We start from the raw sequence: 18,231 nt of genomic DNA, 5'->3' as shown, positions 1-18,231 counted from the left end.
GTTTCTGTGTTTGCAACTATAACTCAATAGCCTTTTCAGATTTATTTCTCATGACTTTGCATGTGACATTTCATAGAAATATACACATGAAGTGCGTCATCATTTACAGAGTGGCCCATGCTTTGTAAAATTCACTTATCAAAAATATGACGAATTCAAAATAGATTGCCATCTTGGAGCACTGGCGTTTATTTTGTGGCCAAAGTTAACAAGGCTGAACTAAAAGCTAAGGTTCTTATGTCGGAAAGATCGTGTCTGCGCTTCTAGAGGGCGTAGAAATGATCGTTCCGGTATATACTACAAGGACCTGCCCCACATGTCGAACATCGCGAAACAGCGCCCCCCCCCCCAAATTAACACCAGCGCTCCTAGCTATAGAAGGCTGCGAAGGAGGTTATCCACGTGCACAGTGTGTGCGTGCAGGATCCCTCCTACCGCTGCCCTGCCTTGAATAAACACTTCGTACACTCTTCTCTTTAGAATTTACCTGTAGATTTTCTGTTACAATGATCAAGTATTCTAAAAGGTAGGCTAAGCGTGCGTACCGATCTTGCCTCTGGAACTTGAAGCCCCGGGTTCGATCCCGGCTGTGTCGCTCACCCGGCATGCACGCTGCCGGAAAGGGTTGCAGTCCTTAGGACGGGACGTTAAGCCGTGGTCCACTGTTCATTGTGCTTGTCGAAAAGAGCTAGGGGAATTTCCCCGGTACAATGAACCTGTGAATACTGTACATAGCGTCTGTCTTCTCTGTCACGACCAGTGGAAGATTAGCTCATCTGTTCATTGAGTTCATTTGAGCTAAACTGGTTCGAGATCACTTTCCTTTCCTTTAAAAGGCTATGAATACACAAATGTACCCTCGAATAGTAAGATAGCATCCATGGTCCAATTGTTAGCTTACCCGAAAATAGGACCTATTTTTCAACATTACGTCATCTTGTTTCACATATTGTTCGGCTAATATGTAATCTGATCTCTGAACTTTAACCTTTCGCAACTATTTCCGGATTCACGTTGAACTTCCTTTTTCCTTAATAACTTGTTGTTGGCGAAGTGCTGCAATGTTCTTGAAGAAAACGTTGATGTTTCCCCTCCTTACACTTATTTCGATTGCGTCTTCTGCCGAAGAAGGTGAGTTGGTCCATTGGTCTTCCTTCTAAGTTTTAGAATTGTGGTTATACGACTGTTGACATTACTTCCACGGCCTGAGAAACCTAACCAAACATTTCCGTCCCAAAATATCGGTTGCTATAGTATACGGAAGTGCTTGCAGCACTATTACTTCCTTATGTTCAAGATTCATATCACTAACTACCTTAACGTTACTTTTACTAATCTAAACATGGGGTGTGCGTAGTCTCCATGAAAAATGGAGATATAGTTTTGGATGTGTCTGTGTGTCTGTGTGTGTGTGTTTCCGGATTTCTGTAAGCAGCATAACTCAAGAACCTCTTGATGGATTACAATGATATTTGGTATGTGGGCGGGTGTAGTAGAGATTTTGGGCTCCCTGGTATGTGACCTTGGTACTGCAGCAGAACTTGTTTTTTTTATCTTTTGACCTGGACATGCTATGGTCTTGATTTTTTGGTGGCAGATAGCTTGTGATGTAATGAAGAAGTGGTGTAGGTTTGGGCCCCCTAGCAGCTTGTTCTGGAACTGCAGGGGCGTTATTATATTTTTTCGAAACGTAAGTATAGACAAATGTTTTCGTCTGAAGAGAGAGGCAGATTTCCTACATTCCGTAATGGATGACATGTATTCATGTTTCCATTCTCAGCATGTACTTCTCCACTTGGCATGGAATCAAAAACCATCCGTGACGACCAAATCACGGGATCCTCCTTCTACTGCGGCACGTCTGGCTGCTGGCGCCCGTATCTGGGAAGACTGCACAACAAACACGCCTGGTATCCGCAGAACTACGGAGATCCCGGGCGGAACCAGTGGCTTCAGGTTGACTTACGGGAGACGAAGCGAATCACCGGTGTTCGAAGTCAAGGTCATCGGTACACGTACAGCTACTACGTCACGTCGTTTAAGGTTCAGTTTTCGGACAACGGAACAACGTGGACGACGTTCGCTCCGTCTGATGGAAATGTGGTAAGCTTAGAATACCAATAGAAAGTTATTCTGCTTTACATCCTGTACATGTATCTGTTAGATATAGATGGAAATTTCGAGTTAATGTCTTATCAAAAGCTTCTTTTACATGATAAGCATTCGCATGTACTAGGGAGGAAAGAGAACAGTCATCTGCTAGTGGCTATATGTTTTCAGAACTTTCGCTTCAGAACTTCATTTGTTGATGGGTTATATAGCTACGCATAACAAGACGACCAATTTCTCGACGCAATCTTATTTTAACACGTGCAGGCTATGATATTTCTCCTTTGTGGACATTGCAAATATGATGTCTTTTTTTTTTTAAATGCTGATACATGATAGACATAGACAACGACAATGTGGCATCCACATACAAGGTACAAAATAGACATGATAGACATAACAAAAATAAAACATGAAGATGTACATTTGTACATATCCCCTCAAGATAATAAACATAACAAAAGCAAAATATATAGAAGTACATTTGTACTTATCCCCTCAAGATGATAAACATAACAAAATATGAAGATGTAGATTGCTTTCTATCCCCTCAAGATAATAAACTTAACAAAAACAAAGTATGAAGATGTACATTAGTATCTATCCCCTCAAGATAATAAACATAACAAAAACAAAATATGAAGATGTACATTTGTATCTATCCCCTCAAGATAATAAACATAACAAAAACAAAATATGAAGATGTACATTTGTATCTATCCCCTCAAGATAATAAACATAACAAAAACAAAATATGAAGATGTACATTTGTATCTATCCCCTCAAGATAATAAACATAACAAAAACAAAATATATGAAGATGTACATTTGTATCTATCCCCTCAAGATAATAAACATAACAAAAACAAAATATGAACATGTACATTTATATCTATCCCCTCAAGATAATAAACATAACAAAAACAAAATATGAACATGTACATTTATATCTATCCCCTCAAGATAATAAACATAACAAAAACAAAATATGAACATGTACATTTGTATCTATCCCTTCATAGGTGTTTGAGGGTAATTGTGACGCTGATACTGTTAAGGAGAATGTGTTCGTCCCTGCCATACACGCCCGGTACCTCAGAGTGGTGCCCTGGACCTGGTTCCAAAATGGCGCCGCTGTCAGACTGGAACTCCTGGGGTGTGACGTCACAGGTGTGTTGCACCATGGGAAGATGCTTCCATACAGCAACAATCTTTATTGACACAACAAAAGCACAGAGACATTTGTAAGGTCTACTGCATCTTTACATACATACATACATACATACGTACATACATACATACATACATACAAACAATGTGTTGTTGAATGCTGGAGATATTCCATTTAAAAACGTGATCATTATCAAGTTAGAACAAGTTAGAATTTAGTGTCAGCAGTTAAACTAGAGTTGTAGAATACTCTATTGTTCACTGTCTGTCCGTTCGTTTCATGTTATATGTATTTGCAATTAGCCTACGGGCAAGAACTCTCAAAGAAACTTTCTGTTATTTGGTCAAATAAGCATTTCTCCACCGCCATTTCTTTCATTTCAGTAACTTACAGTCATCCCCATTTTATAAAATTCCCTCCCATTTCGCAGACTGGATGACTAAATAAGTGACATTTTTGCAGCCCAGAGAAAGTAGTGTATGGATTATTTCCTTCATTCTGGTAGGAATACAATCCAGAAAATCAACCAGATATCCAGATTCACTTGATTTTGCTGCAATGTATGTTTTTAACAGAGACCACAACGTTACATCCCACAACACCACTCCCTCAACAAACGACACCTACAACATCAGGTATTCACCCTTTATTATCTACAACATCCACCCAAGTGCCTCACAACGCATCGCAAAGTGTTCCAGGTAAAAGACAGACGCATACGTGCGAATCAAATCAAACGTTTAGCAAGAAAATGTGCCTTCATGACATCCAAGTAGTTAGGAAGGTTGAACAAATGATTTAAACACCGACTATAACATACCGAAAATATAGTCTTCATTCTTGTTATTTTACATCTTCTTTAACTTTGTAATACACTTCCATGACATTAGTACACGTTTTGCAATATTCTTTTTGTAATTTACGGATATATTTGTTCATTTTTCAGTTACTGTGTACGATTTAAAGTATGGTCGAAAACTTTTTTTTGGAGACGGACGATAATTGATGCGCGCGCGGATGTCATCCATATAATCAAAATCAACATGGCCTTATTCAAAACAATGGACGGGGCATTTTTATATCCAAGGCAGTTGGAGCTAAGAAAAATAGGCAGTATTTCAAAACCATCACAATTGATGCATTGTACTTTTTGATCTACAGTTGTTAAATATGTTATACGGGGCTCACGATAAAAGTGTTTCAACGAAGACTTTAAGACCACCTAATGATGGGGCTGTAGTATGATATGACATGTTCTCGACGAAAAGACCAATTGAAACTTCTCACATTTACTGACATGAGCACACGGTCATGTAACATCCCCTATAGCGACCCCCATGCTTTGCCTTCCCCAGTCTATATTGTTATATTTTAACATCACAAATAGAAGAGAAGAAGCTGAACCTATACATTTGCTTTAAAACAATTGTTTTAGATTGATATTAGAAGTCCTGTTAGTATCAATATATGTATTTACCACGACTTTTGTATCTGTATGCCTGTACATAGCCCGATAGGGTACAATAAAGGTTGTTGTTATCATTATTGATATGTATAATGTATATTACGAAATCCATCATGAACTTACGTTACATGTTCATCTATGAAATCATCAATTGATAGGATCATAAGTCTATGTGTGTGTTTTTTTCTAACTATATTCCGTGTTCTTTACTTTCTAATTATGGTCCAGATACTCAGGGAGGGGGACAAGTCGGCCGCGGACCTTTCTCAACAGGTGATTATGAAAGTCATGACATATTGACATTTTACACTCACTTTTACTACTTTTATTATAAGTCTCCCAATCTATAGGCCTGATGCACCCTTGCCATTGTTTCTTCATCATTTTTCTATTGTTAATGTAGATTTGATGAGAACATGATTTTGATGGCATTAGGCGACAACGGAAAGATCTTTCACTGCATAATGTTGAAAGAAGTATACTAGTAGAAGACATACACAGAAGTGTACTGTGGTCATTCATTGTTCCGTTTCCACCTATCGTAGGTGTCATAGTCGCCATAGCCGTCAGCGGAGGTGTGGTGGTAGTGGCTGTGGTGGCAATTGGGATTGTGATAAGAAGAAGGTAAGCTCGATAACGGCGACATACTTTTCATTACCATTCAGATTACCGGTTTAGTACAGAAGTTCACACAATGCGACCCCATTGATGCGACGTGCAAAGCTAGTGACGAATGAAATCTTATCTGAAAAAAGAAAGTAGAACATCATAGCCTATATTTGAAATGAAATGCTAAGTCTAGTTCATTGATTTACTATGGAAGGGTTGTCAATAGAAGTTAAATTTCCATAATCCTCCTTTTTCTGTTTCTCCAGGCGATCTTCTTCAGGATCTGATGCAGAACCTTCGTCAGCCGCTAGAGGGCACGAGTTTGTGAACACGGAGTACAGTTCGGGTCAGGCTGCACCTTCCTCTGAGAGGGACCACGATCGTGATACGTCGGGCTTCGTGGACAACGACCTTTACACGAAAGCAAGGTTAGTCCGTAGTTTGCGTCAATACAAACCGCAAGGTACATGCTACGTTTTCTGTTGAAGGTACTGGTCACGATCAAACCAAGCATTGAAATTTTATCAAGTACGTTATGCCCTGTCAAATGTAATAATGTGCATCTTTGGAGAGACGGTCTACGCATGGCCATACTTGATGTTGATGGAAAGTATGGACCCTTGCGTCTCTAACTGGAATTTCAAACAAATGATACTTAAAAATTGAATTTGCATACAGACATGAACAATTGACGATCTGAAGAAATCATAGTGTTCTCATATTTTCTTTGCAGCACGCCGACAGGACACAGCACCGCTCGAGCAGTAACGGGAGACAACGGCTCTAGGGAGGAGGACAATAGATTGGTAGAAAATGTCATATATGAGACATCTGCTATGAACTGAACACCACTAGAATGTGATAGCGTGTTAATGAAAAACTGAGGACAGAAGACGTTGTCGATATATATATACTACGTGTAAAATGACAAACAACAAACTGTACCAGTTTAGAACAACACAAATGTAGATTGCTGACCGCGCGGAGGGAAACCTGTTATGACATGGTCGAGGAATCAACTCATCTTGATGCAGTCAGATCAAGACAGACCCTGTGGAAGCAACAGCTAATACCTCGTAACATTTTGTACTCTTAGATCACATCTTTATATCACTCCTGTTTCGAATAGAACATTTAGTTCGGTATATATGTACGTCTTTTAGTTAAGTTAGTATTCCATCCCGTCACAAATATGGCTAGAGAAAAAAGACAAAGGCTCTTTACTTTGAATCACTCACTAATTTACTGACAGTTTACACCAGGACTAAAAGAAGATAGACTAAACCAAAATTGAATAAAAGGTTTCAGATGACTGGAGTTTAAGACATGTCTTTTTCACTAGTACAGTGCGAAGATGGAACAAATTGGTTAAGAGTTTTGTACGATCGTTAACAGCCTTGACAACTTTCTATTAAGATAGATGATGTTTACAACCGTAAAAAAATTGATTCGTCATCAAGATGGTGGCTATACCTTTCACTTTCACATGGCCGGGGCCGGTTCACCCCCGAAGTAAAATTATACGGTCGACACCACCCGCTACCACTACCAGTGTTTACAGTTTGTTTGCAGCCCAAAAAAGAATAAGAAAGAAAAATGCTACTTCTTTCCGTTATTTGTTCCTAAATGAACTTGAAAGAGTGTGTCAATGAGCTGAAGACTATTTTGGCCGTGAAAGAAACATCCTCTTCAAATAGAGGTACTCCTTGCCACGGCAGTACTTGGTATATTCTAGTTTCGGTAAAAGCTATGACTCATGAGCGAAACCTCTCAAGTGACATATTTGCTATTTCCCGATAGCTTCGTGGCTGTAACAAGGGTGGCTTTGTCGCTGTGATGAGCACCGCGTTCAGCCATTAAATAGAGTCTTGATAGGTACGTATTTGCATTTTACAAGTGTTCCAGATTGGATCGTTTTGACACAAGCTTGATAATGCTGGGAACAAGAGCACTTCTAATGGGCGTTGTCTTCCTGAGCACTGCGTCAGGTAGGTCCATTACTTATTACACTGCCCTTCCAACGTTCAGTTCTCTTCGGCAAGCTTTCTGGGATCCTCGGACACACAATTAATTTTAACACCCTCTCTGTCAACGGTAAACAGCTCTTAATTCTACATGGTAGTTTGCTTTGTTCTTCTGATATCAACGAGAAAATCATGCTAGCTACCCAAGATTACATTACAGCAACTAAACGTTTTTAGATATGTGTCCTTTTTTGCTTTTCGTCCTCTGGGAGGGGAGTTTTGGACTCACGTTCCAACTAGGCTTCTGTTATGTATCTACATGTATTCATTCACTTATTCACACGTCTTGTCAAACATTTTATGTTTTTATGCGCCCGGACGTTGTACCCTTGGGACTTAACACAAATTTCTTCACTCTACTCAGGTGTAAATGAGTACCTAGCTTCCGTTAGGGACGTCCTTCAGATAGGACGTTAAATGGAGGTCCCGTGTTTGGGAGAGCCACACCCCGCGCACGTAAAAGAACCCACCAGAACTTTCAAAAAAGAGTAGGGGCATGCCCCGGTGTGCGATGGTCCAAACCTTACAGTCTGGTCTGGGTTGACATCTTGAAAAGGTGATAGTCACCTGTTATGTCAATCCTTCCACAAATGTGGTAGATCTAAATAAATAAATGAATAAATACCCTTGCAGCCTTTGTTTACAGTGTGGACAATTTAACTAACATTGGAAAAGTATACCCTTTTGAACTGCCACGGCTATGATTGCTTATGTGTGTTTTTTATGGCACAAGAAAGTATCAACCTTGTGTAGTTTTTTTTTTTTTTTACTGTTCAGATAGTGTGAAGCTAATCGCGAAAATGAAAGCGCCATAGTTCCTATTGCCTTGGAATTAGATCATCGAAACTGTGGGGATTTCTCAGTCGTTACTGAAGGGTTTCATTTTCGGCGGCAAAACATACTTGATTGCAAACTTCTTATATCAGCATGAAGCAACCTCCATTTGAACTTAATTCTTTTTTCTAAGTAGAGGAGACTTAACACAAAGACTGTTTCAAAGGGTTAGCGATCAAATATAACTAAAATGATATACGTCTTATACGATAGAGGGACACATTCTGGAAAAGTACCGATTTCCAATGACGTCACTGCGAAAGTAAAAGGACATATGTGACTTCCTTGTTACGTCACACATGTATACTTTTGATATACTGCCTTCCAAGAAAGCATGGACGGACATTAACTAATTTACATATGAAGTCAATGTGAAACTACCGGAAAAAAAAATTTTGTGGGGTAGAAGATAGAGGTATCAAAGTCATGGTAGCGTTTGTGTCAGGTTTTTGGATATCCGCCAAATAGCGAGGCTTAGTCAAAAGCTTCTCTCGTAGGAAGAATGCTTCTTCTTATATACCTACCATACCTTTTATGTTGACATTCGAGGCTTCCTCCGTTGAGTTCTTAACTCTTGTTCCCTTTGCTCAGGCCACACAGAAATGGTTGCATACGCCCATACTAATTACCTTCGCCAAGAATGTTGTGTTTTTGGTGCCGTTTGTGTGTCTGTCCGTCCGTCCGTCTGTCTGTCTCACGGTCTGTCTGTCAACAGCATATCTCGAGAAGTCGCGGATATATCCTTAAGATATTTGGTAGGTGGGTAAGGGCAACAAAACGAAGGTCAAGTTCGATTATTGATCACCTAGCGGCTTTTTAAGGTACTGCGGCACAACTTCCGGTGATGAAATCTCATGTTCTGGACATACTATGGTCGTGATTTTAAGTGAAAGCTAGCCCTTGTGGCTGAGAGTAAGTGTTGTAGGTTAGGGCCCTCTAGCGGCTTTTTGGAACTGCAGGGGCCAGTTGTTTCTCAACCCAATAAGAGTTTTTTTTTTCATATGTAGATAGTTTAATTGATTATTTTCACAAGCAGGTGTTTATTATGCAAATCAGGGCTTATTTCACATAATCAGCTCGAAAAGTTTATAGATCCGCTCCATTCCATGAAAGGACTCTCAAACACGGGACATAGGTAACTGAGAAAGAGAGGAATATCGATATATTTTAACTATGCAATTCCTACTTTAATTTGCATGATTAATGAAAAATAAAAATATTCCACAGTCTGCAATGATGGGAAGTTTATTCTAGCAGCATTCAAAAGTCAAGTAAAGGTGAACATTAGTAGACATAAATCATGCAAATCAGGGCTTCATTTACATAATGTTTGAGGAAATTCTGCAACAGCTTTCTTTGCAAAGATAAAACTATCATGCTTTAAAAAAACGTGTTATAGAAGATGATTAACTGATATGATCATGTTTCTTTTCAGCATGTACTTCTCCGTTTGGCATGGAATCAAAAACTATCTGCGACGACCAAATCACGGGATCCTCTACCCACTGTGGGCCATCCGTCTGCTGGCGCCCGTATCTGGGAAGACTGCACAACAAACACGCCTGGTACCCGCAGAACTACGAAGATCCCGGGCGGAACCAGTGGCTTCAGGTTGATTTACGGGAGAGGAAACGAATCACCGGTGTTCGAAGTCAAGGTCATCACTACACGTACAGCTACTACGTCACGTCCTTTAAGGTTCAGTTTTCGGACGACGGGACAACGTGGACGACTTTCGCTCCGTCTGATGAAGATGTGGTAAGCTTAGAATACCTGCTCTATATCCTGTATGTGTCATACTTGTAGCGACTTTGATGTGCACCTGCATTGTCTGTACGGGGGTGTTTATCCAGTTTGTTTTGTCAAAATTACCATAAGTTGAACATTTTAGCAATCGAGTTCTTGAATTCCCCAGAGGACCCTTCCCACAATGCCAGAGTTCAACATTTCTTACAAAAGTACCAAAATCTCAGTATCCCCAGACGCGATAGTCTTCAAACTTTTTGTGTACCTTTCTGTATAGTCACTCAACTGCTTTTGTTAAGCTTATCGCGTCTACCGTTAGCGATAAATTATACCTGAGAATGGCCATGAAAGTACATAGCGGGTCCGTATGGGGGTAAATGGATTTAGAGAAGGATTATTGTCGAAAGACAGCTGAGGTAATTTAGCCAAAAGTCGGGTGCATTTGTATCCTGAAAAATGTAATCTATCAGAAAATGATACCAGCTTCTGGAGTGGAATGCTCCTTTAATAGCATATTGTACCTAATAGTGGCACATACAGAGAACAAGAATGTGCATGTGTATCTATTCCCTCCCAGGTGTTTGAGGGTAACCGTGGCGCTGATATTGTGAAAGAGAACGTGTTCGTCCCTGCTATACACGCCCGGTTCATCAGAGTGCTGCCCTGGACCTGGTTCCAAAATGGCGCCGCTCTCAGACTGGAACTCCTGGGTTGTGACGTCACAGGTTAGAAGCTCAATGGGAAGATTCTTTTATAGACACCGTGTGTTTTAGCTGGAACCATTCAATTATAAAAAAGTTAATCATTGTTTGGTCGTAACCCCGCCCCCACACAGAAATGGTCCTCTGTAGAGTCTACAGGGACCAAACAAGATGGGATATTGCTAGATATGCCTTGGATGTAGCACTGGACAATGTTTTCTGTCAAATGAAAGGATTTGGTGTATGTAGGGACATTTCAGCTCTTTATGTTGAGCTTTATGTGTGTAGACCTTGTGGTTTTCACTGGAATGGTATTGTGGGGTACCTGGTATAAAAGTAGTAAAAACAAGGAAACATTGAACAATTGCAATTTCACATCACAGTAGTACACCTGGCCATGATGAGTTCTGATTGAGAGTTGTCAACAGCCAAACAACTGAAAAATTTGAAAACAAAATGTGACTTGGTGGTTACTGCCCTACTACTGTACAAACTTTCAACATGGGGCCCAGAGACAGGGTATGAGTCTGCCTCTCAATTTCCAAAGCGACAATCAATGAACTTCATCTTTGAGGAACATGATCACACCTCCACATTGTCTGAATTGGCTATAGTTCCATGTAGTAATTACCGTACGTAGATTGCACTTTATGGTAATCAGAAATACTCTTAGATAGAACTAGATTGTTATTACGTTATCTGTAAATTGCTATACATTATTACCGATATAGTTAGCCTAGAAACACGCAACTCTAAGCCTGTATTAGTTCCGTGTTGCAATTGCCGTAGATCACACTGGATATAGTCTTACAGTAACTAGAAATATTCTTATATAGAACTAGATTGTTACCTATATGGTGTCTGTAAGTTGACATTCATTGTCACTGATCCAATCGTTGTGCAATAAAATCATTCATTCATTCATTGTATCAACTAAGGGGCAGATAACTTGTTCAGTTACCTATATACGGACTATGAACCGTTACTTCCTTTTAGCAGTGTCTTGGACCATACCTGGGTGCCACGTTAATGCAGGAAATGTATTGCTGATGAGAGATTTTGCATCAATTTTCCAGATACTCAGATATGCTTTGCTGTCTTCGCGAACTTCAACGGCGACAATTTCACGTAAGAGTTGACTATTAACTGAAAAAAATACGTCGTCTTTATAGAAAGGTGACGCCTTTTCCCATATCTAACATTTCTTTCAAATCATTTGTAAAGCTACTAGACTTTTGCATGAACATATTTCAATTTTACAGCGAAACCTGTCCGGCTGGATGCTATGAAATTTGGCAAGCAACTATCTCTGGGACTGGAGTCTACACGAGCGTGAGTACTTCTCGGTTTCTGCACATCCGAATTAACCATTCATAAATCACAGCGGATTTTTGCTCAACATACTGACATGCCTTATGTATATTGACAGAAGTCCATTTTTGGAAATGGGTACTGAAGTAGATGGTATTCTTTTACAGAGCTCGAGTATTTGCCGTGCTGCCATCCATGACGGTAGGATCACGGACGCCGGTGGACAGGTGACTGTCTACAGATGGTCCGGACAGGACTCGTACCAGGCTTCCAAGCTGAACGGCATTCAATCACTTCGGTGAGAGACACAGAAGGATCTTTCAACGAATGGTGTAAACATTTTTGTGTTATGGTTCTATTTATCGTATTCAGGTCATATTTGCCGTGATTTTCATCTTTATAGAATATGATAAACGTCCCATATTCTTGATCTCTTTCAGTTCCGGAAGTTGGAGAAGTTCCTTTGCCTTCGTATCAGCAGGTAACTTGTCTATGTCGTGCAGCATTGCGCTGTGTATTTTATATTTTCTTATCTTGCCTACCCAGCCCTGTGATCTCTGTGACTTTGCCCCAACGGATTCTAAAAAAGAACAAAGAGAATTGTCAAGTATTTGTTCCCTGAATTTTGGTGTGTGTTGGGTTCATAGACCAAAAATTTTGGGCTCCTTTGCCCTTGTATTGCATATTGAAACCCAACTGACCTGAAATTTGGTATGGGGTGCCTATGATTTATGTCCCCAGGACTTCATTCTCACTTTTGGCATAAATCACTTTAAAATGATTAAATTTGGGATTTGGGGCCATCTTTAGACCAAGAATATACATTTTGTGCTCATGTGGGTATGGGTATGTCAATTGGGAATGGAGGTAACGCATGAAACACTGATGCTGATACAGAATGTGTACTGTACCATTTATGACCCTACATATAACTTACGTGGTATCATTCCTGTAGCTATACCTCGTTTGAACTTTGCTGGGAGATTTCTCGCTGACGTCCCAACCATCAACAACTACCCGGAAAATTTCAACATCAGCACGTTTGATCCCTTGAAGATAACCGGCTGGAACCCAAAAGGAACTGGGGATTTCCGGTTGGTCGACTGCACAGTGACGCAAGTCTGCCTCGCGGACGGACACTGTGTCCAAGAGTTGCAAGACGACCCTATTATTGGTCAAACGATCATAGGTAATATTTCTAACTAAAATTTCCACAGATGTGGTCTATCATTGCTACTATGCTTCTTATAGACCACGTGTGGTAATCTGTGCATTTAGCTCCTCTGGGCAGGAATATGCAACAAAGACTATTACTATTACTTACTACTAGTATGTGCCACCCTCCTTTATCAGCGCTGAAACCCGCTCGGGAAATTTTCGGCAAACCCTCTCGGTCTCAGTCCTTGAGGCCAGTTTTGGCTTCTGGGGGCGTCACTGACAGTTGCTCATAAATAATTAAGCCTTATTTGGCACAAACACTCGTTAGTTGCTCATGAATAATCAATCATCATCATCATCAGTCGACGAGCTTTCGCTACGACGGGGTTATACCGCCCCTTACGGGGTGACATACCTTTTCGTTGGCTGTCATACAATAATAATCAATGAGCTAGCCTTATTTGGCACAAAGATTCGTTATCTTGTTCTGAACCCAAAGTAGCAATGTAAGATGTAAGCTGATTGGCTGATAGCTTCCCAGCGTCCCTTGCGGCTTTGCTCGAGATGAGCTTTAGCAAACCCTCTGATTGGCTGAAGCTGTTTTGGAGGCGACGTCGCCAGAAGCGTGTTCCGGGGCTCGAAAGGGCAGGGCCGCAATGGGAGGTAACGAACCGAACATATCGGGTCAGCTGGGAGGATGACTATGTGCTAGGATGTTCAGAATTACACATGTGCGTGGACTTGGCAAAATGACAGTGTACATTATAAAACTGTGCACAGGTGACCTCAGTTTCGGGGGGGGGGGGATAAGTTAGGTACAAATATAGCCTGGCTGGGGTTAATGACCCCCCGGTAACCGTCGGGCCTCCCGCTAGGAGCGCGATTTAGTCATGCTACATATAGGTACAAATGCGTATGCATTAATTAATGAAGTTACTTTTCTTACCTAGGCTCGGACAGCACCACTGCAGGCAAGCTGGTCGACCTGGATCCGTTCAACCAAGGTCAAAGTCAGATATGGGGCCTCGTGGTAGGTGTGGATGGGTTCTTCAAAGGGGACCTCGTACCACGGTCATTCAACCATATCCACGAGTCCTGTGAAGAACTGGACTGCAGCACTTCGGATACGCGATTTTCTGCGGTCTGGTTGTCGACTTTGCAAAATACGAAGTGGATCGATGGGTCTCTAGCAAGACATTCCAACTTCATACAGCAGGTCATGTCTCTCCGCCACATGCATGGGTTTAACTTGCACGTCAAACTCAACGTCTACAACATGGTAACGGACTCCAAGTCTCCAGACTTCCCGTATGGCCGTGTGGTTGGGACCATATATGCAGCGGTGTCAAGGCATCGTCTTCCCTATGGCCCGTACAAAAGAATGCTGTGGAGAGGTGATGGCAATCACGTTCCATTCTATGTTGACGTCAACAAGAAGAATGTAGTGCTTGACTTTGCTAACAGGGTGAAGTTCGACATCAAAGGTAATCTTCTCGAACCATCAGGCGGTCCCCTCTATCTTCTTCAATACAACGGAACGAAGGAAAGATGCGAACTTCTGGACAACGATGCATACAACCTCGGAGAAATCAGAGTCGGTGGAAATGCATGGTTTCAGAGGAATGCAGGCATGATAAGGCTTTCCGTTAAACACGTAGCAATCGAAACAATTGGGAATACTCCATTAGCAATAATACAGCAAAGAACCCCATCGCAATGCGAAGCGGTGTTGGAGGAAAGACCCGACGGCTTGTTCGTTGAGGCCATTGGCAATCGTGTTGTGCGGAAGGAGCCCAACAGTGAATGGGACATGCATTTTCGCACTTTCCAGTTTGGCAGATCTGCCAAATCGGTTTTCACCAGCCCCATCTCGCTCCAAGACGACTTGAATCCAGCAATACATGTTGTCAGCATTAAACCCTCTGATGACAACGGCATTTCTACGATAAGATTCCGGTCCAGCAATCCAGGGGAGCCTAGGAGGGAACAGCAACTAGATGGCCAGGTATACACGTACGGTATCATGGCCAAGAAGGGAGCCAATGGAATAGACTTAAAGGTTCCGGACTTAATGATCTCAGTTCATCTGTATTCCGAGTACACTTTCACTCCCGGTGAAGTGACCTGGTACGAACATGTCTACCCAATATTCCAACAGTACGCTAATCTCTATCCCGTCATGAAGCCAATAATCAACCTTGCAAGCTACGAGGATGTTACTAGGAAAAAGAAATTGCTCAGACACACTCTTACTCTCCCTGAAACGAATCCCAACTACATGCCGGTGACCAGAGATCTCTCTCCAAAAAAACGAGAAATGATTTTGTCATGGATAGACAACCTTGACTCATCCTCAAACCTTCCATTATTGGGTACGACCACCCATACCTTAGCGGAACTAAAAAGGAACCTCCAGGTAGCTCTTCAGATAGAACTGGCCACAATTCCTCCCTATCTGAGTGCGCTGTTCTCGATTAAAGATGGCGACAACAAAGAGGTAGCGGCCTTGATCAAGACTGTCGTTGTCGATGAGATGAAACACATGACTCTGGTTTCCAACCTTCTGAACGCGATTGGTGGTGCGCCATTATTGAACCATCCGTCCGTAGTACAGTCATACCCAGCACCACTTCCAGGGGGCGCTAACCCTGGTGTTGTGGTAAAGCTCGCGAGATGCTCATTGAACCAGATTCGAACCGTTTTCCAGGGGATAGAGAGGCCAAACTGTGAGATGGCGGGTTGTGGTGTGGCTCAGTATCTCCGCACTCATAGAAACCGCATCATGAAATACAGCAATGACGGCGATATGAAAACTTGGGAGGAAATCTTCCGACGGTGTTCTGAGACAACGACAAGGCCTCAGACCATCGGTGGCATGTACATCCATCTGATCGTCTGCCCCATGATCATACTACAGAATAAGGCAGACGATGATCTGTTTACGGGTGACAGAACAAGGCAAATAAGCAGTGAGCAATGGTTTGGCAACAAGGACAGTTCCCCGATTGCAGTGCATGATCTTCCCAGCGCGGTAGCTGCTATATTGGACATCGTTTTCGAGGGTGAAGGGAGCGACCCTTGCCAGCCGTTTGACGAAACGGACGAGATTTCACATTTCTTCAAGTTTGCTGAGGTGGTGCACGGACGGGAGCTTATGGAAACAGACCCAGATGCCACAGAATTGGGACAGTGCTTTGACAACTTTTTTCCATGTGACAAACGCATGAACTGTACCAAGACATTCAGCTTCGTTGGCCAACTTGTGCCTTTCTTTGAAGATGGTGTCTGGCCGACCGTTTCCAACCCACAGACCGAGAGATACCCTCCAGGATCGCAAGTTCGCAAATATTCTGACAACTTCAACAAGATCTACACAGGTCTGCTGAAGTGCATCCACGAAGCTTTCAACGGAGCCCCGGACAAGATCAAGGACTGCATGGGCATGATGTCATCACTTACTGCTTGGGGTAAAAAGCTTGTGCGGACGCCAGTGGACCCGGATGGAGATCCCGAGATCGGGCCAAACGCCGCACCAACCTTTGAGTTTCACGATCAACGTGATGAGGACTCCGTGTAAACACAAGGCGGCAGCTTGCAATAGACCCCTATCCAAATACCGCGGCCATTTGAAATTTTCTCGCGAGAGCACAATCTAGCGCGCGCGCGTGACTTCATATGATCCCGATGTAAACAAGCTGTAACACCCTAGTGGAGTCATTTTTGACCCCAGGCGTGGATTTTGATATGCCATTTGAACATGTTTGATCGAAAAAAATTCATTTCGTGACTTCGTCAGTAGGCAGCTATTCTAACCTCTCCTAATTTTCTAGGGAGATTGGCACAATACTGTTGACATTATAGAAGACAGTCGCAAAAAAGGGTTCGGGTGTTTGAGGGTTAACATGGCGTCTTCAATGAGAAGCAGCGCCGAGCTATCTACAGAGGTTTGTTGTGCTCTTCATTGTCTGCATCCGCCGATATATAGGCATACCACGGGTTTACAATATTGCTGTGGACACGTAGACTTCATATCGGGCGGTATAATTGTAAATTTCACTTTCCAGAGACTGGCTATTATTATATAGTTGCAATGGCTCCTATATAGTTTTAAATAGTTGCAAGCTGGCTGCACATTCTAACGGAATAGTTTATGATACAAGTTATTCTTTCTTATGGAACACCAACTGCGCTAGGCAATAAGAATATATTTAAAGAGAAGACTGACTGATATGTATGTTCAAACGTTTTTCACCAATTGTCCGTAGATAACGGTAAGCTCAGACTTAACGTCAATACTCGGTGGAAATTTCTCTATATCACAATGAGTTTGATAAGCGATCCACCATATGTAAGATAATACTAGTAATAAATGCACATCCACTAGAGATAGAAAGGGGCCACTATAGAGAGCCTGTCCACGAGAGATTATGCAAATATTGCTCTACGAATGCAATGGAAAATGACTTGAAATACATTCTATTAGTCAGTGCATTCACGTCGAGACCGAAAGAAACAGAATTTCAAAGAGTTGCCACAATTTCCCAAAGCATTTACCATTTGGATGATCCCCAAAAGACTACGTTTCTACTAAAATCACAAAACCCACTCATTATGCAAAACAGTTCATTATCCACTGCCTTCAAAGTAGAAGTCAAGCCTCACATAGATGATAGTAAAGATAGCTCCTTATAGTTGATTAGACATTTGGGGGGTTGTTCTCCTATGTTTTACTTTTACTTCGATACTGTGTACGTGTATGCAATTAGCCTTCGGGCATGATTTTGCAAATAGACACTTCATTATATTTTTTATTAGTCAAAATAATACAACAACACATAAAACACCATCCAGCAAATAAAGACATCATAAAGTATAACAAAAACTATTCCATTTCCCTTAGTGTTTCTTGTTTTCCCCTCCTTGTCGCGATAACATTGGTGGAATAAATTAACGTAGTTAAGAAATGTTTGAAAATGTAGGTTTGATTTGCCTCTGCTTTGAAAAATGAATCCTTTGGCCCATAATATTATAAGATTTTCAAGACAATTTTCCGATGCTAAATTTCCAAATATAACATTGAAAGGTTTAAATGTAAATTTTGTC

General features: G+C 41.5%; 3 protein-coding genes across 3 annotated transcripts; all 3 read left to right on the top strand.

Moving 5' to 3' along the window:
- The first annotated feature begins 2,441 nt into the window (after window positions 1-2,441).
- LOC136437528 (discoidin, CUB and LCCL domain-containing protein 1-like) lies at window positions 2,442-6,677 on the top strand. Its single transcript, XM_066432144.1, has 7 exons — window positions 2,442-2,483; window positions 3,132-3,279; window positions 3,856-3,915; window positions 4,974-5,018; window positions 5,291-5,369; window positions 5,621-5,782; window positions 6,088-6,677. The coding sequence occupies exons 1-7, from the start codon at window positions 2,442-2,444 to the stop codon at window positions 6,197-6,199; spliced, it is 648 nt and encodes a 215-aa protein (XP_066288241.1). The 3' UTR covers window positions 6,200-6,677.
- A 2,990-nt stretch (window positions 6,678-9,667) lies between these two features.
- On the top strand, window positions 9,668-10,688 carry LOC136437527 (lactadherin-like). Its single transcript, XM_066432143.1, has 2 exons — window positions 9,668-9,970; window positions 10,536-10,688. The coding sequence occupies exons 1-2, from the start codon at window positions 9,668-9,670 to the stop codon at window positions 10,686-10,688; spliced, it is 456 nt and encodes a 151-aa protein (XP_066288240.1).
- A 3,096-nt stretch (window positions 10,689-13,784) lies between these two features.
- On the top strand, window positions 13,785-18,013 carry LOC136437526 (uncharacterized). The gene is made up of 2 exons (XM_066432142.1): window positions 13,785-13,791; window positions 14,079-18,013. The coding sequence occupies exons 1-2, from the start codon at window positions 13,785-13,787 to the stop codon at window positions 16,703-16,705; spliced, it is 2,634 nt and encodes an 877-aa protein (XP_066288239.1). The 3' UTR covers window positions 16,706-18,013.
- The last annotated feature ends 218 nt before the right edge of the window (window positions 18,014-18,231 follow it).

The sequence above is a fragment of the Branchiostoma lanceolatum genome, chromosome 6 (assembly GCF_035083965.1).
Source record: "Branchiostoma lanceolatum isolate klBraLanc5 chromosome 6, klBraLanc5.hap2, whole genome shotgun sequence".
Taxonomy (NCBI): domain Eukaryota; kingdom Metazoa; phylum Chordata; class Leptocardii; order Amphioxiformes; family Branchiostomatidae; genus Branchiostoma; species Branchiostoma lanceolatum.
Note: the sequence above shows the minus strand (reverse complement) of the source record. Positions and strands in the feature narration are given on the sequence as shown.